The following is a 27131-nucleotide window of genomic DNA, read 5'->3' on the forward strand; positions in this document are numbered from 1 at the left end:
TTAAACATTGTAATTTCATTGCTTGAAAGCTGTTTTATAATGTAAAACTACCTCACTTGATTATGAAATCAAATTTTTAAAAATCAATATAAAATTCTCAAATAAAAATATAAGTGTGCTAAACCTAATAATTCTATGTAAATATTCCATGATATCTATAGGATAGACTAAGGCTTCTTCAAGTAGGAATTTATTGAAGTTCAGGGTAAAGATGCTTTCTTCTTTTCCTGATAAAATTTTTCCAATAGCTAGCATAGACATGCTGTTATTGCAACTTTGAATTCAAAATTAGAATGTTCTTTTATAATTTTCATCACCGATTTGACATTTATATCTGCCTCCAAATGTCTGAGTGGTAAATATTGGGTAATTTCTTCATTGACCCTTTTATTTCAGTCAGATCTTCATTGCCAAGCTCTATGAATAATATTTTAATTTAACTATATCTGTTTCTCCTAGTCTATTTGTGGGATCATTCCGTTTCTGTGGTGCTTATTTCACCTTTAAAAATCCTAATATATTCAAGATTGGATTTACTGACTTTATTCCAAGTTTTGTTAATTATTTTCACAGTATATAAATAATTGAACTCTTAGATTTTTTGTATTATTGCTCCATTGTCCATTGTCAACTTCTACAGTAAACCTTTGAGAAGTTTGTCAGAGAGAATAGGCCTTGAAGCATTCAATGATTTCTTCATTTGTTGTTTGAAGTAATGCAATAGTGCTTGTGGTAAGGATGTGGGGTGGGCCATAGTTGCAAAGAAACGAAGTTTATTTTAATGTTTGGATGATGGTATGAAATTTAAAGATGAACTAGAGTATTTTCCAAAATTTACAATGCTTTAAACAGGAAGTGTTGTTAGTGTAACTTTTTTTTTTTTTTTACCTCTGCAATAAAGTAATATGAAAACTAATCTTTAAATACTGTTTATGTCTCCAGAGCTTTAGAATTAGAATTCATTGAATGGCGTTGGAGTATCAGCTCAATAAACAAAGATTGGATTACTTTCATAGTCATTTGCTACAATAAAAAACAACAAAATCATTTGTACCTCTGCTGTTTTGTGACCAGGCATTACTTAATTCCATAGCTTCCAAGGAAGTCCTATTTTATTGATATAAAATTCCTGTGAAATAGTAGTCACCCTTCTGAACTAACTTGTTGGGGGAATTCTTCATTGCTTATTGTTAACCATCTCAAATCTGGTTTTAGGACAAATAACCTTCCTGAAGTAATCAAACCATTCTTAGCTACAATGAAAGATTTCCTTCTTTAATGTTTCACAGAGATAACAATGCCTTTGTTAAAAATTGTATTTCTAATTTATGGCTGTTTTTTTTAAGCCTCTTTTTTAATTTGGTATTTTAGAAACAGTTTCCATTTCACAGTATGGTGAAAAGCAAAAAACATTTAAAGTGTGAAATTGTTAAAAAGGAAAAGATGGTTGCAAAATACATGCATTAGTTCTAAGCCATAAACTGAGTAGCCTTCACTCTTTTTGGTATGATTGGTAAATGAAATTTGAGTTTTGTTCATTACTATGAGGGGTGCTATTTACAGTGTAAATAGGTTGTTATAATTGTGAAACATATTCATGAAAAATATACCAAACAATCCACCCTTCCTATTATTTTGCCAATTACATTTCAAGGAAATTCTTTACCTGGAAACTGAAACATTGAGGGAATGGTATTCTCTTCATTGTTCACTGTTGCATTACTCAAAATAGGAGACAGTGCATTTTTTCTTTCATTATTAAATAGGAGCTTATTTTCTTCTGTTATTAATTATACATTTATTTCCTCAGGAATTATTTATTGAGAATTGTGTATATTTGCTAGGTTGTGAGGAATCCAAATATGAATGAAACATAAACCCTGGCCTCAAAGACTTTTTAGTCTATGTGGAAAAAGGAACAAATCGCAGACAGGTTCCTTTAAAGATGAATATATAGATCAATTGCAAAGGAATTTGAGAATAGAAAGAGAAATTTTTACTGACAGGTATATCAAGGGAATTTTCATAGATGAGTGTTCAGATTCAAATACAATGTTTTAGTTAATTACTTTTTAGCATAAGAAGAAGCAAAAGAAGGTGTATGGTTATTTTTTTTGATTGGTTGTGGCAGAACAAGGTATTATGGGAAAATGAAGCCTACAGTCACAAAACATTTTAAAAATTTCTTTTTCACTTTTCAGTTTGCTTAGAAACTTTAAAAAGCAAAGTCAACATATTTGGTTTTAAATTATCAAAAATCAAACAGAAATATTTTATGATATAGTTCTGTCTGAAAATATTTTATGTGTGGTCTGATCAATACTGAATTTTTTACCATTGTGCTGTCAAGTTTAAAAGATTAAGGATTTACAAGGAAGCCTTTTAATATCTATTAAAGAAGGTACCTTACTTGGAATTATTTTAAATAATTTATTAAATATCATTTCCTTAAATTAGAAATATAATTTTCTTAGAGTATGTACTAGAATAAGTGTAGTAGTTGGATAAATCTTGATAACCTGATACTGTGTTTTAATTTTCTGTACTTGCTAGTTCAGAAATAACTTCTACTTTATTAATTTGTTTATTTAAGGATATGAAAATTATTAGTTTTAAATAATAGAAAGGATTTCACTGTAGGGAAAAGAAACTAAACCACTTTTTCCTAAGTCAGTACTATCCATTTCCTCCTATTTCCTATTTGAATATAATTAAAGATACCTACAGACTTGAAAGATTTAATCCATTTTAAAAATTAAAGCATTATGCTCTATTTTTACTTATACCTATCTAAAATTAAAGAATAATAGATCTAGAAAGATTTCTAAAATGACTTCATGTATTACATTTTTGTTTGTTTTAATATATCTTTCAGAACCAAAGGATTTTAGAGCTGGAAATTTCATTTTAAACTTAAATTTTAATATTGTTCTTTCATATTATAGTATGGTTCTTATAATCTGTCAAAACACAATCCACAATTATATTGGCCCAGTGGAAAAAATAGGTTCGATTTATGTCTAATAATCTAGCAGTGGGTTGAGGTATAAAAAAACTTGAGGTGAGAGGTACTTGAATAAAGAAAGAATTATGAAATGCAAAAACTGGAATGGCTCTTAAAGAAGTCATCTATTATGGTCCCTTTCTTTGACATGGAAGAATTGAGACCCACGGAGATTAGGTAATTTGCTTAAGATTCACACACACAGCAGAATGACAGAACTAGAACTAGAGCCCTGTTCTCTGGACTTCAGCTCCAATGTTCTTACCATCGTAGTACATCAGCAGTTAAGCCAGAGACTGGATTATAGATCTTTTGCAGTGGGTAGATTCTTGTTTCTTGAGTCTTGTTCTCTGGCTAGCATTAAAGATGAAAATAGATGGCTGGTTACTGGAATTTGAGCAGCTGCACAGTATAAGTTCAGAGTATAAAAATGTGACTTTAAAAGTTAGTCACTCTATTCATTAATTCCTTAAGATTAAACATTATAGGAATATAATGATTTCTGTACTACATTAGATCTGTTATATATTTAATCTTAGTCCAGAGTTCTGTTACCTACCATCAGAGGCTTTGTCATCAAACATAAAAGGTGGCTCTATCTCATTTTCTATTAGTAGCTATTTATGTCTCCATCATTCGAAAATGTTTTGTAGTTATAGAATGGAAAATAAGGAAGTATTCTTGTAACATCTTAGGATAGTTAACTCTAGTGTGAAATACTTTTTCTTGACTTTATTTTGTTTAATTTTAAAGGTACCTTTTAGTTTTATATTTTATTGATATTTATGTTAAATATTTCTGTTAAAATATTATTGAGCATTTGTTTCTGGGAATTTTTATATTAAAAGAAACATGTTTCTGGAAATTTTTATTTTATTTTCATTAAATAAAAGGAACATGTTTCTTTAAGGTTAAATTAAAATTTTTCTTGTACTATTTTTCAAACTACCTTATTTTTCATTTTTTTATTAGCCATTTCTTTTGTTCCTAATTTTTAAACCAGAACTTCTGAAGCTCCTTAATCTTTATAAATGAAAAATAAATTATTGGCACTTGCTGTAATAGAGAAAATTATTTTTTTCCATATAAGTCTGGACAAAAAATTAAAATTTAATCTTTTTAAAGTTTATTTCGCATGTTCCAATGTTTTTTTACTTTTCGTACTAGGTCATGCATGCATTTAGCAGTTATACACTTAAGAGGGTGGGTGATATTTGAATGTTGTAAATAGATTTTTGAATCTTTTACCAAGTACATTTGTTTTTGTTTAATATTTTGATAATAGGCATCAATGGGTTTATCATACATTCATAAAGAATGGCAAGGAAGAGTGCAGTGTCTTAATGAAATTTGGCAAAAATATCTTTCCTTGAACTTTAGTGCAGAAAGTCAAGGCAATCCAGATATGAGTGTGTATAGGTGAAGGAGAGGTAAAGTATTAAGTTATATGTGGGAAACAGACATTGAAATATTATGTCATTTGAAGATATATGTGTAGGCAACCTTGTGCATACTTTAAAAATCCAAATGAGTGGCTGGATTTATACCTACATTTTCTTACCTCTGTGACATACTGATATTATTCCTTGCCCTTCCAAGGCAATAAATGTTGCCTTGATCTACAGTTATTGTTGTGTGCATGTGAACAGGAGCATGCTCTGTCAAAGAGAATTAACCTTTCCAAACAATTACTAAACTTAATTAACCTTTTACATATATATAATGACCTATGTACTATTTTAAATTTTAAAAAGAGAGAAATTGTTTTTCCTGCTTTGGTAGTTTTAACATATGGAATTTTCTTAATTTTGACCTTACGCTTGAGCAGTCCACTGCATGATTTTTTTCACTGACTGTATTTATTGGGACTAGCTCGTTTTATACTTAAGTTTATGTTTCAATATTTTATCAAATGGATATTGTATTTCAATATTATTATTTAAGTGGGCCTTTGTTAAATATAAATCAAGACATTTCTGGTAGGTCCTGTTAGTAAATTTTATATTGTAAAAGGGAACAAGATATTTTTACCACAGATTGCTTTTCTAAATTATTTTATTATTTCCAAGCTAGATTGTGATGGTAAATAAGTAAGACAAATGTAGTGCTTTTTTATTTCAGTCATAAAATAGATGATGTGGTACAAATATACTAGTCACTCAGGATTACGTATTTATGTAGAGTGTCATACTGCTGTACTCCTTGTTAAAGCTTATGGGAAAAATTATTTAGCCCCACTCTGTATTTCTCATGACTTTACCTTACCTGAAAATATAGATGATGGTCAAGCAACATCTGAGAAGGAAGACATATGTTTATTCAGAAATCATTGCTATTATCTATAAATGTACGTGTTTTATATATCCCGTAGAGTTAAAACATTTGCTTTAACAGAGGAGCTTATAATGTTATTCAGGGAGCATTTTAAAAGTTCTTCACTCAGATCTTATGCTTTCCCTTTCTCATTCTTTCTGCCTCTTGATCTCTTGGTTTTAAAATCTTCCTCCTTATTTTGTAGACACTGCTCTCCTGTTCACTACTTCTTCTCTGTCTTTACGTCTCACCACTGGGCCTCTCTCAGTGTCTGTTTTCCCAACCTTCATCCCAAATTCCAGCTGTATATCTACAACCAGTTGGTCAGGTAACTGCACCTTTTTCAGTGCACTCTTTGATAGAGCATGCTCTCTTCTTTTTGTTTTCCTTTTTTTTTTTTTTTTTTTTTAATTTGGCTTAGCAGCCTTGAGGCTTCTTGTCAAATGTCCTGTAGATTTCACACCTTTGTTTCCACATTAATGTGACATGACTGTTCAAGAAGTGGATTGACAGTTCTTGTACTTTTTATTAAGTGTTTGTTGGATATGTGAGTGTACTTTTGTTGATTAGTTACCACTAGAGATCTAAACCCAGGGATATGAGCAGCTCGCCTTTTATTTAGCAATGGCATTTGCATTTGAGAATTGGACAATAGCTTTTTAACTACTCAAATAACTTCCTAAATCAATAACTTCTCATAACTCTTTGGAGCTAAGACATGATGAGCCATTTAAGTTCATAGATAGGATTAAATTGAGAAATTTTAGCTACTTTTTTTCTCAAGTAAATATTAATAAATAGATATGTTTGCCTGCAGAAAGCATCTGAATGTGATGCTCAAGGTTCTTCCCAAGAAAAAAAAATAGGTGATCACCTGACATTGCATCTCAGGTAACAGAAACCAAACTCAATAGACCTGAAACAAAACCAGTCAAAAAGGGACATGAACATGTTTTTGTTGTTATTGTTGTTTGCTTGCTTGTTTTGGGAGGTTTGGTGTTTGTTTTTGTTGCTGTTTTTGGTGTTTTTGGTTTGGGTTTGTTTTCTGGTCAGAGCCTTCAGATTAAATTCCTTTTATCTTCTGTTACAAAAAAAGATAATATATGAAAGGTAAATAATTATTAGCTTCATCAATCATGGCTATCCAAATATTCCAGAGATTTCTTTTTCTGACTTTACCATTATTTTTCCTTTGTTAATCTTAAGACCATTATAAGTAAAAAGCAGATTCTCTCATTTTCTGAATATTATCTCATCAAAGTTTCTATTATCTCAAACTTTTTTCAGAGAATAGTGTGAACATTCTATTTTACATAGCTATTGATAAGGTATAGTTAGTGATAGAGCACTCAAAGTGATTTCTGCTTACAGGTTTGTTCTCTCACTATTTTTCATGGTGTGGCCATAGGTTTCTGACAAAGCGAGAGCAAAAACTAATGCAACGGCGACAACATGCGGAAGAACTACTAGAGTGGAAGCGACGTTTAGATGCAGAGGAAGCAGAGATTTGTCAAATGGAAAAACAAGCTTTGGCTGCCTGGGACAAAGATTTAATAAAATCTAAAGCCTCTAAGAAAGAACTGGAGGTCCAAAGAACAGAACAAAAAGGTAATAAATACTACCTCTGTTCAAGCCAACCATAATTGAAGGATTGATTTCATTTTTAAAATGTAAATAGCTTAGGATGAAAAAGCAATACAACTACAAATGCTGCAGAAATTAGAGATATAGTAAATGTTGTGAGCAACTTTATTCCAATATGCTTGAAAACTTAGAAATGGATAATTCCTACAAAAATAAAACTTAACAAAGCTTAATAATAAATAGAGAGCCTTTTTTAAGATTTATTTTTAATTTATTTCTCCCCACCCTGTGTTCTCCCTTTTCCCCCCATTGTCTGCTGTCTGTGTCCATTCGCTGTTATGTTCTTTTGTGTCTGCTAGTATTCTCATTCAGTAGCTACAGGAACCGATCCTGGGACCTCCTGGAGTGGAGAGGCGATTACTCTCTTGCGCCACCTCAGCTCCCCTGCTGTGCTATGTCTTTTTATTTTCTCTCCTCTGTGTCTCTTGTTGCGTCATCTTGCTGCACCAGCGTTCCACGTTGGCTGGCACTCCTGCACGGGGCGGGTTTTCCCACGTAAGGCGGCTTTCTCAAACAGGATGGCTCTCCTGGTCAGGGCCGCATTTCCCCATGGACCTATACTCATCTTATGAAGCTAGTGTTTACCATTGATACTAAATCCGGAAAAGGACAGTACCGAAAGGAAAAGGCCTAAATATAATATTAGCACAAGTCCATTAACATATAAAAACTTAATTCTTCATGACCAAATAGGATTTAGCATACATTAGAAAATTGATAATGTGATGAGTTACCTTAAGCAAGTTAAAGGAGAAAAATTACATGATCAACTTAGTGCATTCAGAAAAGGCATTTAATAAAATTTTTTAAAAATTTGTGATAAAACAAACCCCAGAACAAAGTAGGAATAGAAGGGAACTTTTTTTTTTTACCCAATAAAGGGTATTAACAGAAATTAGAAACCAAACCTACAGTGTTGATCATACTTAATGATAAACCATAGAAAGTTCTTTTACCTTTGAATTTGGTAATAAGACAGGGATGCCCATTATCACCTCTTCTAATCAAAATTGTATGGAGATCATAGTTTAGTAAGACTAGAAAAAGAAAAGTTTTAAGGAGTAGAAGGAAGGCGCAAGCATCATTTATACATAAGGCTGTGCGCATAGAAAATCCGCAAGAATTTATGTGCCAGTTATTAGAATTAATAAGCTAGCTTAACAAGGTTGCTACATATAATTCCATAAACAAAATCAACTGATGAGCAAAAAGTGGTTAGAAAATTCTAATTTTTTAAAAAAGATACCATTTATAATAAAAATAAGAAATATGAAATATCTTGTAATAAATTTAACAAAAGAAGTATGGAAGGAAGCGGACTTGGCCCAATGAATAGGGTGTCCCCCTACCACATGGGAAGTCTGCGATTCAAACCCCGGGCCTCCTTGACCCGTGTGGAGCTGGCCCAAGTGCAGCGCTGATGCGCACAAGGAGTGCCGTGCCACACAGGGGTGTCCCCTGTGTAGGGGAGCCCCGTGCACAAGGAGTGCGCCCCATAAGGAGAGCTGCCCAGCACAAAAGAAAGTGCAGCCTGCCCAAGAATGGCGCTGCACACACACACAGCTGACATAGCAAGATGACGCAACCAAAAGAAACACAGATTCCCGGTGCTGCTGCTAAGGATAGAAGCGGTCACAGAAGAACACACAGCGAATGGACATAGAGAACAGACAACTGGGGGTGGGAGGGGAGAGAAATAAATAAAAAATAAATCTTTAAAAAAAAAAATGCAGCCTGCCCAAGAATGGCACCGCCCACATGGAGAGCTGGCACAACAAGATGACGCAACCAAAAGAAACGTAGATTCTTGGTGCAGCTGATAAGGATAGAAGTGGTCACAGAAAACACACAGCGAATGGGCACAGAGAGCAGGCAACTGGGGGGTGGGGGAGGAGGGGAGAAAATTAAAAAAAAAAAAAAGTATGGAGACATTAAAGAAGACCAAATAGATTCTGTGTCATAATGATGTTAATCTTGAACTGATCAGTAGATTCAAAACAATTTAAATCAGAAGCTGAGCAAGATTTCTTTGTAGGGATTGACAAGCTGATTTTAAAAATGTATATGAAAGAGCAAAGAATAAAAATAGCAAATGCATTCTGAAACTTAACCATAAAATGTAGGAACTTACTTTATAAGATATCAAGATTTCTAAAGTTGTATTATGTGTGATATTTCTAAGATAAAATGACACTAATATCATATACAGTTTTGATCTATCTACATTTTTCTATTCCACACTGCTCTGTTGATCTGTTACGGTCTGTATCAGTGTTATAATATTAAACTACATTTTATAAATTATATTCCATAGCTGTGTAACCTTGAACATGTTATTTGAAATTTCTGGGACTCAGTTTCTTTAGCTGTAAAGTTATTCTCTTATTCTCCCTTCATTCCTGATGCTATTTGTATTTTAAACATTTTTTTCTTCAAAGTTGCTTATCTGTATTATTTCTTTTTCTTTGAAGCCATGATTCTAATACTATTCTTTCTTTTATTCATTTCTGCATTTATTTTGTGATTTCCTTCATTATCATTTTGGGGGGGGTCTCAACTTTTTTTTTTTAAATTTTATCATTTATTTTCTCTCCCCATCCCTCCCACCCCAGTTGTCTGTTCTCTGTGTCTATTTGCTGCGTCGTCTTTGTCCGCTTCTGTTGTTGTCAGCGGCACGGGAATCTGTTTCTTTTTGCTGCGTCATCTTGTTGTGTCATTTCTCCGTGTGGGCAGTGCCATTCTTAGGCAGGCTGCACTTTCTGTGGCGCTGGGTGGCTCTCCTTATGGGGTGCACTCCTTGCACGTGGGGCTTCCCTACACGGGGGACACCCCTGCGTGGCACAGCACACCTTGCGCGCATCAGCACTTCGCATGGGCCAGCTCCACATGGGTCAAGGAGGCCTGAGGTTTGAACTGCAGACCTCCCATGTGGTAGACGGACACCCTAACCACTGGGCCAAGTCTGCCACCTGATCTCAACTCTTTTTCCCCTTATTTCTTGAATTGAAAACTTAGCTCCCTGATTGAGGAATCATTGCTTTAGAACACTGTATTCCATAAATTCTAAGATACATATTTTTTAAGTTTGTATCTCTGAAATTTGGGATTGGTCTTGCTAGTACTGTGGGCTTGGCAGCAGATGGAAAGTTGTTGTCATAATCTTGGCCATATGAGTATTAAAGCATACAGAATGGGTATCAGTGGCTTGGAAGAAAATTCCAGAGGCAATAGAGGAGTACTCTTTTAAGAAATGTTAGGGAGGCAGACTTGGCCCAGTGGTTAGGGCGTCCGTCTACCACATGGGAGGTCCGCGGTTCAAACCCCAGGCCTCCTTGACTTCGTGTGGAGCTGGCCCACGCGCAATGCTGATGCGTGCAAGGAGTGCCCTGCCATGCAGGGGTGTCCCCGTGCAAGGGAGCCCCATGCGCAAGGAGTGCATCCTGTAAGGAGAGCCACCCAGCGCGAAAGAAAATGCAGCCTGCCCATGAGTGGCATCGCACACACAGAGAGCTGACACAGCAAGATGGCACAACAAAAGGAAACAAAAATTCCTGTGCCGTTGACAACAGAAGCGGACGAAGAAGACGCAGCAAATAAACACAGAGAACAAACAACCAGGGTGAGGGGGATGGGGAGAGAAATAAATAAAAATAAATAAATCTTTAAAAAAAAAAAAGGAAAATGGTTTTAAAAAAAAAAAGAAATGTTATATCACCCGTGTTCTTGTTCAACTAAGGTCAATATTATATGGAAAATGTGTACATTAATTATTGACTTGTAAAGTGACTCAGCAGTCAGCAGGCTTTTGAATGTGAATAAGGTTTAAGAATGTCTTAACCCATTTATTTCACTTTTATTTTCCTTCTTTATGCACATGAGTGTATATTGTTAAAATTTAAATCTAAGTAAATCTAAAAAAGAGTGCTTCAGTATATAAAATAAAAGTTCTAAATGATTAAAAAAACCCAAAACTGTGTGCCTAGAGGTAGACAAAAGAGCCAGTGGAACAGGTCACCCAGGAAAAGACCCATGCATATGTGATAGAAGTAACGGCAGACCAGAGGCACTCTCCAGTGTGTGTTTCTGAGAGGAAAAATTGAATTTGGATTCATAAATGGTGACAATAATAAGTTTCATTCATTTATAGCATGTAAATCATGGCTATAAAACTTTTAGAAGACAATAAAAGAGAATATCTTTATGTCATCAAAGGAGGAGATTTCTTTAAAAACTTATAAAGAAGAACCATAAAGAAAAAGACTGATGAACTTTGACTTCAATGAATTAGAAATTTCTGTTCATTAAAACACCATAGAGTGAAACAGCAGAGGACAAAGTAAAGTAAGATATTTGCAACACATATGACTGACAAAAGAATAGTATCAAGGATATATAAGCAGCAGTCATTATTTCAACCCTCCCTGGATGGGCAAAGGCAGTGGAGATTTAAAGACGTGGCACTTCCTCAGGGCAGTCAAGGGGACCATTACCTGAGGGTCTGTATTTGCTGAGCAGGCCAAGAAAGCTCAGCTTTGGGGAGCCACTGAAGAAGCTTTTGGCGTCCTTTTTGATCCCCTCTCCAGGATACTTTGGAGCCAATCCATGCTCCCTTTGTGGGTCCCTGGACCTGTTTTGTCTGAGAAAGACTGATTTGGGAAAATCCTGTCTGGGTTGACCTTCCTTCCAGAATTTGCCCTAACAGCAAAAGAAATTGGAGACAATGAAAGGAGTGTAAAACTATAGAGGTAGACCATCTAGGATAAAGGCCTGTGGGCTTCAAATGCCTGGGAGGGAGATCTGTCTCCTGGGTAACAGAGGGGAAAACCAAATTCCTGTGAATGGGAACTCCAAAACCACAAACAGGCAAAAGCCCAGGACAGTACAGAGACCCAGAAAGACAGAAAATCCTGCACAGTGTATTCACCTCAGGCAGACCTTCCTGATAGGAAGGTTGAATGCAGCTCAAGAAAATCTCTTATCACCAGCTGGTTACAAAACCAAGAAACAGACCTCTCATAGAATAAATCTCAGAGTAAGCTATTTAAAATATTAAATTCTAAAGTGTAAATTAAGAGAATACAAGACAAAAAAACAAAACAGGAGATAGTGGCACATCCAAAGGAAAAGGATAAAAATACAGAAAACACCAATATTTAGGCATACGAAACAATATTTAGACATACAAAACAAAGCCTCTAAAAGAAATGATCTTAAAAATGCTCAAGGAGGTCACAGAAAGTACAGAGAAAGAACTAAAGGATATCAGGAAAAAATAAATGAGAATGGGAAATGGCTGTGACTCAATCGATTGGGCTCCTGTCTACCATATGGGAGGCCCTGGGTTTGCATCCCAGAGCCTCTTTGTGAAGGCAAACTGGCCCGTGCCTGTGGAGAGTTGATGGCCCATGCCCATGGAGAGCTGGTGCAGCAATATGACCCAACAAAGGGAGACAAGCAGACACAGAAGAATGTGCAGCGAATAGACACAGAGCAGATAGCAAGCAAGCTGCAAGGGGTGGGGAATAAAACATTTTCAAAATAAAATAAATGAGAATATGAAAGTCTTAAGTAGAACCAAGCAGAACAACTGGAGTTGAAGACCATAATAACTGAAATAAAAATTGCCCAGGAGGGTTTCAAGAGCAGATTGGAACTGGCAGAAGAAAGAATTAGTGAACTTGAAGACAGAACACTTGAAATGAGCCAGACTGAGGGCCAGAAAGAAAAAAGAAATATTAAAAGCAAAAATAGCCCAAGACAGCAAGATACACCATCAAGTGCACCAATATATGCTTACCAAAATATGTGAATATGCACATCCAAGAAGCTTGGAGAGCACCAAACCAGATAAATATAGAGAAAAATACACTCTATCATATACTGATCACACGATCACATGCCAAGAACAAGGAAATAATTCTGAAAGCTACCAGAGGAAAAGCAACTTGTTACATCTACGGGAGGCCCAATTCGATTGAGTGCCAATTTCTCATCTTTCCCTGGAGGCAAGAAGGCAATGGGTTGACTTCCGCTAAGATAGTGGATTAGAAAGACACAGGATTCTCTCCTCTCCCAGAAAACTAGCTAGAGGACAGGCAGAAGTGGCCTGGAAAAAAGTATTCTAGGGTTTAGGACACCAGAGGAAGGCTGGACACCTTCTAGAAGAGTTAGGAGCCATGGGAAAAGAATCTCAATAGAAAGACTGTGAGTAGAAACTGCAACTGCAGCCACACCTACAAACAGACAGTTTTGAATTCTGTGGCCTCGGGCCAGTGGCTACAAGCAAAGGGAGACTCAGGGATCCATCTCTCCAGGAAAGAGGATAGAGAGGGATGTAGCCTAAGGCTGGTTCTGCTTTTGGCCCCAAAAATTGGTCTGCTTTGTCCCAGGAGTACCTCCAGGCTGGGTGGGGCAGTGCCATTACTTGCCCTGGAAGCAGGCATGGTTTAAAGAGGTCCAACATTCTCAGTCTCCCTCCCTACTGACCAGGACTGGTTGTTGAGAACCCGGGGAGAGTGGAATTATTTCCTACCTGGGAAAAGAGAGGGAGCTGCCAGAAAGTTTGGAGAATAGCCTCTGAAAAACTTAGAATTCTGTGGCTTTTAGCCTCCAGGGAGGATCCTTTGTCACACTGATCCAGTCCCTGTTGCAGGGAACACATTCTGACCAGGCTTTGAATGGGGAAGCCTGCCAAAGAGCAACATCTGCTGGCTGACCAAGGAAGTACAAATGAAGAAATTTAAAGTAAGTAAGGGAAGTGGGCTTGGCTCAACGGATAGAGCATCCGCCTACCACATGGGTGGTCTGCGGTTCAAACCCAGGACCTCCTTGACCTGTGTGGAGCTGGCCCACGCGCAGTGCTGATGCGCGCAAGGAGCGCCTTGCCACGTGGAGAGCCCCATGCGCAAGGAGTGCACCCCGTAAGGAGAGCCAGCCAGCGCAAAAGAAAGTCCAGCCTGCCCAGGAGTGGCGCTGCACACACAGAGAGCTGATTCAGCAAGATGATGCAACAACAAGAACAAAAAGAGACAGATTCCTGGGCCTCTCACAAGAGTAGAAGTGGACACAGAAGAACACACAGAGAATGGACACAGAGAGCAGACAACTGGGGGACGGGGGGGAAGGGGAGAGAAATAAATTTTTAAAATCTTTAAAAATAAATAAAGTGAATAAGAGGGACTTTTTACAGCCTTTATATCCTCTCTCCCCAAGGACCTTGGAATTGGGTATACACCCACTACTGGGTCCAAGACCTGGATTTGAGCAACTAACAGGGACATTCCTAAAGGCCTAGAAAGGTTAAACCAAGAACCAAAGAACAACTGTAACACAGTCTCCAACACTATATCCCTACAAAAGAGAGACAGTCAGCATTAGAGTAAACTGACCATCATAATCAGATACCTAGACATCAGCAAAAAATTACACACCAACTAAGAAAATGGACGAAATGGCCCAAGCAAAGGAATATATCAAAGCCCTAGATGAGACACAGGATTTGAGACAATCAATGAGATTAAAACAAATTTCTAAAATAAACAGATTGAAAGACAATATGGCTAAAGAGATAAAGAACTTAAAGAAGACACTGAGCAAGCACAAGGAAGAATTTGAAAACCTGAATAGAAAAAGAACAGAGCTCATGGGAATGAAAGACATAATAGGTGAGAGCAAAAACGTATTAGAGGCAGACAGCAGCAGACTCTAAATGATAGAAAAAAGAATAAGTGATACAAAAGACAGAATAGCTAAAATTGGGAGAAAAAAACAGAGAAAAGAATGGAAAAAATTGAGCAGCAGCTCAGGAAATTGAATGATAACACAAAGCACATCAACATGTGTGTCATGGGAATTCCAGAAGAAGAGAAAGGAAAAGAGTCAGAAAAAGTATTAAAGACATAATGGCTGAAAATTTCCCAACTCTCATGAAAGAAATGAATTTACATATCCAAGAAGTACAGTATACCCCAGTAAGAATGAATCTGAATAAAGGAGTATGTGTCTTGGAATGTCAAACATCAAAAGTAAGGAGAAAATCCTAAGAGCAGCAAAGCAGAAGCAACCTTCACATACCAGGGAAACCCAGTAAGACTTAGTGTGAATTTCTCATTAGAAACTATGGAGTGAAGAAGACAGTCATAGGATATAATTAGGATACTTGAAGAGGAAAAATTGCCAGCTGAGAATTCTTTATCCAGCAAAATTGTCCTTCAGATATGAAAGTGAGTTAAAAATATTTATAAATAAACAGAAACCAAGAGTTCGTAAAAAAAAAATCTGCCTTTGCAGGAAATGTTAAAGGAAGCCTTATAGACCAAAAGAAAAAAAACAGGCAAGACAGGCTGAGAGGAGAGCACAGAAGGCAAGAAAAGCAGAAAGGATAACCAAAAGTAAAAGGACAGATGAAAATATGATATGAAAACCAAAGAATAAAATGGTAGAAGTAAAAATGCATTTGCAGTAATTATCATTGAATGTGAATGGATTAAACTCCCCCATCAAAAGATAAAAGCTGACAGAATGGATTTAAAAAACATGAGCCATCCATATGCTGCCTACAAGAGACTTACTTTAGACCCAGGATACAAACCAGCAGAAAGTGGTCTGTGCAAACAATAACCAAAAAAGAGCAGGAGTAGCTATACTAATACTAGGTGAAACAGACTTTAAATGCAAAAAAAAAAAAAAAAAGTTAAAAGAAATACAGAAGTCCATTACATATTAGTTAAAGGAATAATCCACCAGGAATAAATAACAGTCATAAATGTCTTCCTAACCAGGATTCCCCAAAATACATGATGCAAACTCTGGCAAAACTGAAAGGGGAAATAGATGTCTCTACAATAATTGTTGGATACTTCAATACACCACTCCAGCATTGGATAGAATATCTGGAGGATCAATGAAGAAACAGCTTAAATATTATAATAAATGAACCAAACCTAACAGACATATACAGAACATTGCACCCCCAAACAGCAAGATAACCATATTTTTCAAGTGCTCATGGATCTTTCTCTAGGATAGACCATATGTTGGGTCACAAAGCAGATCTCAGTAAATTCAACAAAATCAAAATTATATAAAACACTTTTTCTGATCATAATGCAATAAAGTTGGAAATCAACAAGAGACATAAAAAGGGAAAATTCACAAGTATATAGAGATTAAATAACAAACTCTTAAATAATCAAGTCAAAGAAATTTCGAGAGAAATCAACAAACATCTCAAGGTGAATGATAATAAGAACACAACATATCAGAACCTCTGGGATGCAGCAAAGGCAGTGCTGAGAGGGAAATTTATAGCTTTCAATGCTTATAATAAAAAAAGAGGAAAGTGCTAAAATCAGTAACCTAACTGCACAGCTGGAGGAACTAGGAAAGAATAACAAACTAATTCCAAAGCAGGTAGAAGGAATGAAATTTTAAAAATCAGAGCAGAAATAAATGAAATTGAGAACAACAGAACAACAACAAAAGAACAATAGAATTAACAAAACCAAAAGTTGGTCCTTCGTGAAGATGAACAAAATCAACAAACCTTTACCTAGACTGACAAAAAAGAAGATGCAAATAAATGAAAAAAAGATGAAAACAGGGGCATTGTTACCCCACAGACATAAAAGAGCTCATAAGAAGATACTATGAACAATTGTATGCCAAAACACTAGACAATGTAGATGAAATGGAAAAATTCCTAGGAATGTATGAACAGCCTACACTGACCCTAGAAGAAATAAAAGACCTTAATAAACCAATCACAAGTAAAGAGATTGAAACAGTCATCAAACAGCTCCCCAAAATGAAAAGCCCAGGACCAGATGGTTTCACAGGTGAGTGCCACCAAGCATTCAAAAAAGATTTAATACCAATCTTACTTAAGCTCTTCCAAAAAATTGAAAAAGAGAGAAGACTACCAAACTCATTCTGTGAAGCCAGTATCACCCTAATACCAAAGCCAGATAAAGATGGAACAAAAAAAGAAAACTGCAGACCCATTTCCCTAATGAATATGGAAGCAAAAATCCTCAATAAAATACTTGCTAACTGAATCCAACAATACATTAAAAGAATTATTCATCATGATCAAGTGTGTTTTATACCAGGCATGCAAGAGTGGTTCAACACAAGAAGTTCAATCAGTGAAATACACCACATTAATAAATCAAAGAAGAAAAATCACATGATCCTATCGATTAACATAGAAAAGGAATTTGACAAAATGCCGCAGCCATTCTTGATAAAAATACTACAAAAGATAGGAATTGAAAGAAACTTTCTCAACATGATAAAAGCCATGTGTGAAAAACCCACAGCTCACATTGTATTCAGTGGTGAAAGACTAAAATCTTTCTATTGAGATCAGGAACGAGACAAGGATGCCCACTGTCATCACTGTTGTTCAATATAGTGCTAGAGCTGAGGTTCTTAACAAAGGGTCTGTAAGGTTGTATTTAAATTTTAAAAACAAACAATATTCTTGTGGGGACATGTTGATGCAGATGTGATATATTTATTAAATAATACACAGTTTAGTATGGACTTAGTAAGAAGTCTTTGGTTTTCATCTGACTGGCAAAAGAGTCCATGGAACAAAAAAGGTTAAAACCCCTGTGCTAGAGGCTCTAGCGAGGGCATTTAGGGAAGAAAAAGAACGAAAAGGCATCCAAATCAGAAAGGAAGAATTAAAACTTTTGCTATTCACAGATGATATGATCTTATACTGAAAGTCCAGAAAAATCTACAAAAAAGCTGCCAGAACTAATAAACAATTTCAGTAGAATGTCAGGATACAAGATCAATAAACAAAAATCAGTGATGTTTCTGTACACTAGTAATGCACAATCTGAGAAGTGAGGGAAAAAATTCCTTTTATAATGTGACTAAAATAATCAAATGTCTAGAAATAAGCTTAACCAAGGATGTAAAGCATTTGTATTCCAAAAACTTAGAATGCATTGTTAAAAGAAATTTTAAAAGACCTAAATAATTGGAAGAACATTCCATGCTCATGGACTGGAAAACTGAATATCATTAAGATATCAGTTCTACCCAAATAGAAATACAGATTCAATGCTATCCCAATAAAAATTCCACCAGCATTTTTTAAAGAAATGAAAAACACAATTACCAAATTTATTTGGAAGGGTAAGGGGTCCCGAATAGCCAGAAACATCCTTAAAAGGAAAAGTGAAGTTGGAGGACTTTCACTTCCAGACTTTAAGTCATATTACCTAGCTATACTTGTAGAAACAGCTTGGTACTGGCATAATGATAGGCATATAGACCAATGGAACCGAATTGATGGTTCAGAAACAGACCCTCACTCACATCTATGGTCAAGTGATTTTTTACCCCAGCTTGGGCAGAACAGTCCATTCAACAGATGGTGCTGGGAGAACTAGATAGCTATAACCAAAAGAAATAAAGAGGACTCCTATCTCACACCTTATACAAAAATTAACTCAAAATGAATCAAAGACCTAAATGTAAAAGCAAGAACCATAAAGTTCCTAGAAGAAAAAGTAAGAAAACATCTTCAAGACCTAGTTGTCGGTGATGGAATCTTAAACCTTACACAGAAAGCATGAGCTACAAAAGAAAACACGGAAGAAAAAAAGAAAATAAAAAATGGGTAACTACTCAAACTTAAACACTTTTGTGATTCAAAGGACTTCATCAAGAGGGTGAAAAGGCAGCCCACTCAAATGGGAAAAATTATTTGGAAACCATATATCCAGTAAGGGTTTGGTTTCCGTTCTGTATAAAGAGATCCTACAGGGAAGCATATTTGGCTCAACTGATAGAGCATCCGCCTACCATGTGGGAGGCCCAGGGCCTCCCAACCCATGTGGTGAGCTGGCCCATGCGCAGTGCTGATGCGCACAAGGAGTGCCATGCCACGTAGGGGTGTCCCCATGTAGGGGAGCCCCATGTGCAAGGAGTGTGCCCCTGCAAGGAAAGCTGCCCCCCCCCCCCTTGAAAAAAGCTCAGCCTGCCCAGGAATGGCACCGCACACACGGAGAGCTGATGCAGCAAGATGACGCAACAAAAAGAGACACAGATTCCTAGTGCTGCTGACAAGAATGCAAGCAGACACAGAAGAACACACAGTGATTGGACACAGAGAGCAGATAATGGGGTGAGGGAGGGTAAGGGGAGAGAAATAAATAAATAATAAATATTTTTTTAAAAACATCATACAACTCAACAAGAGAGCAAGCAATCCAATTAAAAATGGGCAAATGATTAAAAAGAATTCTAAAGGGAGAAATACACGTCTCTACAATAATAGTAGGAGGCTTTAACACACCACTCACATCATTAGATAGAGCAACTGTCTAATGAAGATCACCAAGGAAACAGAGAACTTGAATATTATGATAAACAAGCTAAACCTAAGAGACTTATACAGAAAGTTGCATTCAAATCAGGCAGATTATACATCCTCTCAAGTGCTCATGGATCTTTTTCCGGGATAGACCACATGTTAGGTCACAAGGTAGGTGTCAATAAATATAAAAAGATTGAAATTATACAAAATATCTTCTTAGATCATAATGGACTAAAACTGCAAATAAATAATAAATGAGAAAGGGGGAAATTTGGAAATGTGTGGCAACTAAATAACACACTCCTAAACAATCAGTGGGTCAAAGAAGGAATTTCAAGACAAATTAATCTAGTGAGACAAATGAAAACAAGAGCACAACTTAGCAGACTTAAGGGGTACAGCATAGGCAGTGCTGACAGGGAAATTTAGAGCTCTGAAGTCCTGTATTAAAAGGGAACAGAGCTAAAATCACAGATCTAACTGAACAATTGGAGAAACTAGAAGAACAGCTAGCCATTCTCAAAACAAGCAGAAGGAAAGAAATAATAAAGATTAGAGCAGAAATAAATAAAATTGAGAAAAAAATAAAGTCAAGAAAACCAAAAACAACCTACATTGACTCTACAAGAAATACAAGAACTGAACAAGCTAATCACATTTAAAGAGATTGAATCAGTCTTCAAAAATCTCCCAACAAAGAAAAGTCCAGGACCAGATGACTTTACAGGTGAATTCTGTCAAACATTAGAGAACAATTAACACCATCCTGTTTAAACTCTTCCAAAAAATTGAAGAGGAGGGAAAATTCCCCAACATATTTTATGACACCAACATCACCCTAATGCCAAGGCCAAATAAAGGTGCTAAAAGAAAAGAAAATTACAAACCAGTCTCTCTAATGAATGAAGATGCAAAAATTCTCAACAGAATACTTGCAAATAGAATCCAACAACGTATCAAAGGAATTATAAACCATGACCAAGTGGGCTTTTTCCCTGGTATGCAGGGTAGTTCAACATAAGAAAATCAGTTAATATAGTATACCACATCAACAAATTGAAAGGAAAAGAAAAACCATATCATCATCCTGATCAATGCAGAAAAGGCATTTGACAAAATCCAACATCCTTTCTTGACAAAAACTCTTTGAAAGATAGAAATAGACAGAAAATTCCACATGTATGAAAACCACACAGGCACCATTGTACTCAGTGCAGAAGGATTGAAAACTTTCCCTCTAAGATCAGACACAAGACCAGGATGCCCACTGTCACCACTGTTATTCAACATTGTGCTAGAAGTTCTAGCTAGAGCAATTAGACAAGAAGAAAAAAATAGCCATCCAAACAGGAAGAGGAAATAAAACTCTCAGCTATACAAGATCCTATATTTAGAAAATTCTGAAATGTCTATGACAAAGCTACTTGAGTTAATAAATAAGGTCAGCAAAGTGTCAGGATACAAGACCAATACACAAAAATCAGTAATATTTTTGTACACTAGTATTAAACAGTCTGTAACAAAAAGACTCAAATACCTAGGAATCAATTTAACCAAAGAAGTACAGAGCCTATATGCAGAAAATTACAAAACAGTGCTAAAAGAAAGAAGTCCAAAACAAATGGGAAGACATTCTGAGTTGATGGATTAGAAAACTAAATATAGTGAAGATGTCACTCCTACCCAAACTGATTTATAGATTCAGTGCAATACCAATCAAAATCCCAACAGCCTACTTTATGGAAATAGAAAAGTCAATTACCAAAAATTTTTGAAAGAGAAAGAAGTCCCATATAGCCAAAATCATTCTAAAAAGGAAGAACAATACGGGAGGACTTTCACTGCCTGACCTTGAAACATACTATAAAGGTACAGTGATTTAAACAGCATGTTATTGGCATAAAGGTAGACATATTGATCAGTGAAATAGAATTGAGAATCCAGAAATAAACCCTTACCTTTATGGCCAACTGGTGTTTGACTAACTTAACAAATCCATGTTAATGGGACAAAACAGTCCCTTCAAAAATGTTGCTAGCAGAACTGGATATCCACAACCAAAAGAATAAAAGAGGTTCCCTATCTTACTGGCTATACAGGAATCAGCTCAACATGGATCAAAAACCTAACTATAAAAGCCAAGAACATAAAACTACTAGAAGAGAACATCGGGAAACATCTTAAAGACTTTGTGGTAGTTGGTGGTTTCTTACACCCAAAGCATGACCAACTATAGAAAAAATAGATACATGGGACCTCCTCAGGATTAAACACTTTTGCACCTCAAAGGAATTTGTCAAAGGGTGATAAGGCAGCCAACTGAATGGAAGAAAATATTTGGAAATCACATCCAATAAGGATTTTATATCCCTATAAAGAAATGCTACAACTCAACAATAAAAAGAAAAATGGCCTGATTAAAAAATGGGCAAATGACTTAAATAGACATTTGTCCAAAGAAGAAACACAAATGGCAAAAAAAAAAACACGAAAAAATGTTCAACATTGTTATCAATTAGAGAAATGCAAATCAAAGCTAAAATGAGATATCATTTCACACCTATTAGAATGGCCACTTTTAAAAAGAGAACTATAGGTGTTGGAGAGGATGTAGAGAGATTGAAATACTTATTCACTGTAGGATGGTACAGCCACTGTGGAGGACTGTTAGGCAGTTCTTAAGAAGTTGAATATACAGGAAGCAGATGTGGCTTAAGCAGTCAGGCACCCACCTACGATATGGAAGGTCTTGGGTTTGGTTCCCAGTGCCTCAAGATGAACAAGACAGCAAACTGACACAAAAGGCTGGTGCAGCAAGGTGATGCAACGAGGAGACACAACGAGGAAACACAATGAGAGACACAAGTAGGGAGCAGACTTAGCTCAAGCACCTACCTCCCACATAGGAGGTCCTAGGTCCTGAGTATGGTTCCTGGTGCCTCCTAAAAAGAAGACAAGCAGGCACAGAGAGCACACAATAGGCACAAAGAGCAGACAGTGAGTGCAAACAACAGGGAGGGGAGGGGAGAAATAATTAAATAAAAATTATTTTATTAAATTAAATTTTTTTTTAAAGTTGCATGTAGGGAGGTGGACTTGGCCCAATGGATAGGGCATCTGCCTACCACATGGGAGGTCCGCGGTTCAAACCCCGGGTCTCCTTGACCCGTGTGGAACTGGCCCATGCGCAGTGCTGATGCATGCAAGGAGGGCCATGCCACGTGGGGGGGGTTGCCCGCATAGGGGAGCCCCATGCTCAAGGAGTGTGCCCCGTAAGGAGAACTGCCCAGTGCGAAAGAAAGTGCAGCCTGCCCAAGTATGGCACTGCACACACGGAAAGCTGAAACAACAACAACAAAATGATGCAACAAAAAGAAACACAGATTCCCAGTGCTGCTGATAAGGATAGAAGCATTCACAGACGTACACACAGCAAATGGACACAGAAAGCAAGACAACTGGGGGGGGGGGGAGAAATAAAAATAAAAAATCAATCTTAAAAAAATAAAAATAAAATAAAAATTTGCATATAGATTTGTCATGTGACCCGGCCATACCACTACTGGGTATATATATTCAGAGGAACTGAAAGCAGTGACACTAATAGGTATCTGCTCACTGCTGTTCATAGCAATGTAATTCATGATTGCCAAAAGATGGAAGTAACCCAGGTGTCCGTCAACTGATGAATGATAAACCAACTGTGGTGTATACTCACAATGGAATATCATACAGCTGTAAGAAGAAATAAAGTCATAAAGCGTATCACAACATGGATGAACCTGGAGGACATTATGTTGAGTGAAGCAAGCCAGGCACAAAAGGACAAATACTGTATGATTGTGCTACTGTGAAATAAATCTATTGTATAATCTCATGAAGTTACTAACTTGAATATGGGTCACCAGAAAACAGAGTGAGGTAAGAGAATGGAAAGCTGAAGATTAATTTGTGCAGAATTGGTAAAAAGGATGTATGTTAATCATTGGAAATGAATAGAAAAGGTGAAAGCACAACATAATGTTTGTAACTAGCAGTACTATTATATGGGTATGAGAGTGGTTTAAAGGTAAAGTTCAAGCTCATGTATATTACTAAAAGGAAAGCTAAAAATGTAAATGGGAATGTATAGCATAGTAATATTACAGGTTAAATATGAATATGGGTAAAATTGCATATATAAGACCATTTTTCTTTGAAACTGAACTAATAAATTATTATAGGATGTTAACATCAGACAAAAAATGTTATGCTAAGTGAAAGAAACCATACACAAAGTACACTATATATTGTATGATTCCATTTATATAATTTGTAAACATAAATCAATTTATAATGATGAAATTAGAGGTTATATAAGACTGGGGAAGGATGGAGGGGTTGAGTGGTGACTGGTTAGGAGTGTGGGGTTTTTCTTTTTGAAGTAGTAAAATTGTTCTAAAATTTTTGTGGTGATGAATGTACAATACTGTGATTATACTAAAAGCCATTGATTGTACACTTTTGAGAGAGTATATGGTTTGTGTATATATCTCAATTTAGAAAACCTTAAAAAAAAAAGAAGGCAATTGAAATACTTAAAAGTGCTCCAAGAAAGAAACTGCCAGCCAATAATTTTATATCTGTGTGACTCTTTCAAAATGAGGAAGAGATTAAGACATTCTCAGATAAAGAGCTGAGGAAATTCATCACCACTAGACTTAACCTACAAGCAATGCTAAAGAGAATTCTTCAGACTGAAAGGAAAGGACATTAGACAGTGGTTCAAATCAGCATGAAGAAATAAAGACCTGGGAAGCAGACGTGGCTCAAGTGATAAGGCTTCCGCCTACCATTTGGGAGGACCCGGGTTTGATCCCTGGGGCCTCCTGGTGAAAAAGAAGAGAAAGTGTGCCCTGCACAGCAAGCAAGTGCCCATGTGGTATGCCAGTGCCTACATGGTGAGCTGAGTGCCTGCATGACGAGAGTGCCTGTGCAGTGAGCCAGTGCCTGCACAAGTGAGTCACACAGCAAGATGATGATGCAACAAAAGAGATGAAGGGGAGAGTCAAGGTGAAGTGCAGCAGAAACCAGGAACTGAGGTGGCACATCTGACAGGAAACCTCTTTCCACATCAGAGGTCCCCAGGATTGAATCCTAGTGGAGAAAAAAATGAGGAGAAAAGACCAAAAACAGAAATAGATACAGAAGATCACAGAGCGAATGGATACAGACAGCAAAAACAGCAGGGCAGTGGAAGGGGAAGAGGGGGAATAAATAAATAAATCTTTTTAAAAATTTGTTTGAAAAAGAAATAAAGACCTGTGGTAAAGGTAACCATTTGGGTAATTATCAATGCCAGTATCGTTTTATTGTATTGTTTGTTATGTAGTTCTACTTCCTCCTTCCTACAGTTGCTAAAAGGATGCCGCTGACAAAATACAAGCAGACACAGAACACACAGTGAATGGACACAGAGAGCAGACAATTGAGTGGGCGGGTAAGGGGAGAGAAAAAAAATATTTTTTAAAAAAAGCTGACAAAGATTTTTTTTTTTTTAAAGAGCATGGTACTGGCATAAGGGCAGACATACAGACCAGTGTAATAAAATTGAGAGTTTAGAAATAACCCTCATTTATTGCCAACTGATTTTTGACAAGGTGGCAAAGATCATTCAACTGGAAAAGAAGAGTCTCTTCAACAAATGTTCCTGGGAAACTGGATCTCCATTTGAAAGGGGAAAAAAAGGAACTAGAGGCTAACATAGTAGCTAACAAATTATTAAACTTTCGTCTCAAATAAGACAGCAAAAAGCTCTGGATTGTATTACCTATGCCTAATAAAATAGGCCAATAAGCCAAACACTAGATCTTAAGACTTGCAGTTACAAACCTTATTCCTGTAATAATGAAATTAAGCCTAAGTTTAGTTAATGCCTAAGAGTTGCCTCCTGAAAACCCCCTTGTTAGTCAAATGTGGCTTCCTTTGTAAGCCAAACTCTGCAAAAAGATTCACTACCCTCCCCCTGATGTGGGGCATCCCTCCCAGGGATGAGCCTCCCTGGCATCATCGGATTATTATTATTATCATGCATGAATTATCAATGCATTTGGAGAAAGACCTTGACCAAAGGGGGTAATATTAATATTAAGAGATTTCAGAGTGATTTGTGAGGTCTTTCCAGAGCTTACCCTTATGCAGATCTCAGCCATACTTCACAAACTGCCACAGTAGACAAAGACTCAAACAAAAGTACTCCCAAGAGCCCTGGGGATGTCTGGACACCATATACAAGCCACACAGCCTAATTAAATCAACACCCCTTCATTGGGCCCTCTCTGGGAATATATGTAAATCTGTTTTCCCAATATAATATAGTTATACTCATTTATAGATTCCCTAGTCATAATTTTCTACTCCTTTTACCTTCACCTATAGTTTTCAATTTACTTGTTAAGTGTATTTCTTCAAGACGTGTAAGTCTCCAGATTGTTCATATGCTGGTTGAGCCCTGAAGCCCAGCAAATATGTGGTCAGTTCCTCTCTCCAGTTCTTCAAGCCTGCCCTGGACAACTAACAAAACAATGAGGATGGACCAATTCCACCCCAAAAACGTGGAGTTTCTTCATCTGCCAGCAAAACAATTCCATTCCTCTGCCCCATAATATCTACATCCCTTCTTAGCCTGACATAGTCAGTGCAGACCTCATCCCAAACCCCTCAAGAATGAGGAATGATCAAAAATGGGGAGGGAAAGAAGGGAGTGTAACCACTACCAAAGCAGATTTATTGTTATTTTATTGTAACTATTATTTTGTGTTTATTGAGTAATTTATAGCATCGATATAATTTTTTTAAAAGAAAGAGGAATGCTCTCTCACACCATATACAAAAAACAATGCAAAATGGATCAAAGACCTTAATATGAGAACTAGAAATGTCAAACACCTAAAAGAAAACATAGGGAAGCATCTTTAGGACCTTGTGTTATGCAACAGTTTTTTAGACTTTACACCCAAAGTATAAGAAACAAAAGAAAAAATAGGTAAGTGTGACCTCATCAAAATGAAAAAAATTTGTTCCACAAAGGACTTTGTCACTAAAGTAAAACAACCACCTACACAGGATAAAGTATTTGTAAACCACCTATTAAAGGATTAATATCCAGAATTTGTAAAGAAGTCCTTCAAGTTAACAACAAAAGACAAGCAACCTAATTTAAAAATAGGCAAAAGCCTTGAACAGACATCTCTCCAAAGAAGATAAACAAATGGCCAGAAAACATATAATATCATTAGCCATAAGGGTAATTCAAATCAGAACTATGTAAGATACCGTTTCACACCCATTAGAATGGCTGATATTTAAAAAACAAAAACGAAAGTGGAAAATAACAAGTGTTGTAGAGGATGTGGAGAAATAGGAGCACTCATTGCAGGTGGCGATGTAAAAAGGTGAAATTGCTGTGGAAGGTAGTTTGCGGGTTCCTCAGAAAGCTAAGTATAGAACTACCATATGACCCACCAGTTCCACTGCTAGGTGTATACCCAAAAGAATTGAAAACAGTGACTTGAACAGATATTTGCATACTGGTGTTCATAGCTGCCTTATTCATAGTTCCCGAAAGATGGAAGCAACTGAGGCATCCATCAACTGATGAATGGGATAAATAAAATATGGTATATACTTACAATGGAATATTTTCAGCCGTGAAAAGGAATGACGTCCTGTATCATGTTGAGTGAAATAAGCCAGATACAAAAGGGAAAGATTGTATGATCTCACTGATTTGAAACAATTAGAATAAGCAGACTCATAGTGTCAGAATCTAGAATAAAGTTTACCAAAGTATAG

At 36.5% G+C, this 27131-nt stretch overlaps 1 protein-coding gene across 4 annotated transcripts in view; it reads left to right on the top strand.

Moving 5' to 3' along the window:
* CEP350 (centrosomal protein 350) overlaps positions 1-27131 on the top strand; it is a 188895-nt gene that overhangs the window by 118192 nt on the left and 43572 nt on the right. For all 4 annotated transcript variants that reach the window (XM_058274814.2, XM_058274815.2, XM_058274816.2 and 1 more), the window contains one exon: positions 6726-6925. In XM_058274814.2, coding sequence (XP_058130797.1) covers positions 6726-6925 — 200 coding nt within the window. The remainder of the gene's footprint in view (positions 1-6725; positions 6926-27131) is intronic.

This window comes from Dasypus novemcinctus, chromosome 13, assembly GCF_030445035.2.
Source record: "Dasypus novemcinctus isolate mDasNov1 chromosome 13, mDasNov1.1.hap2, whole genome shotgun sequence".
In the NCBI taxonomy this organism is placed as follows: domain Eukaryota; kingdom Metazoa; phylum Chordata; class Mammalia; order Cingulata; family Dasypodidae; genus Dasypus; species Dasypus novemcinctus.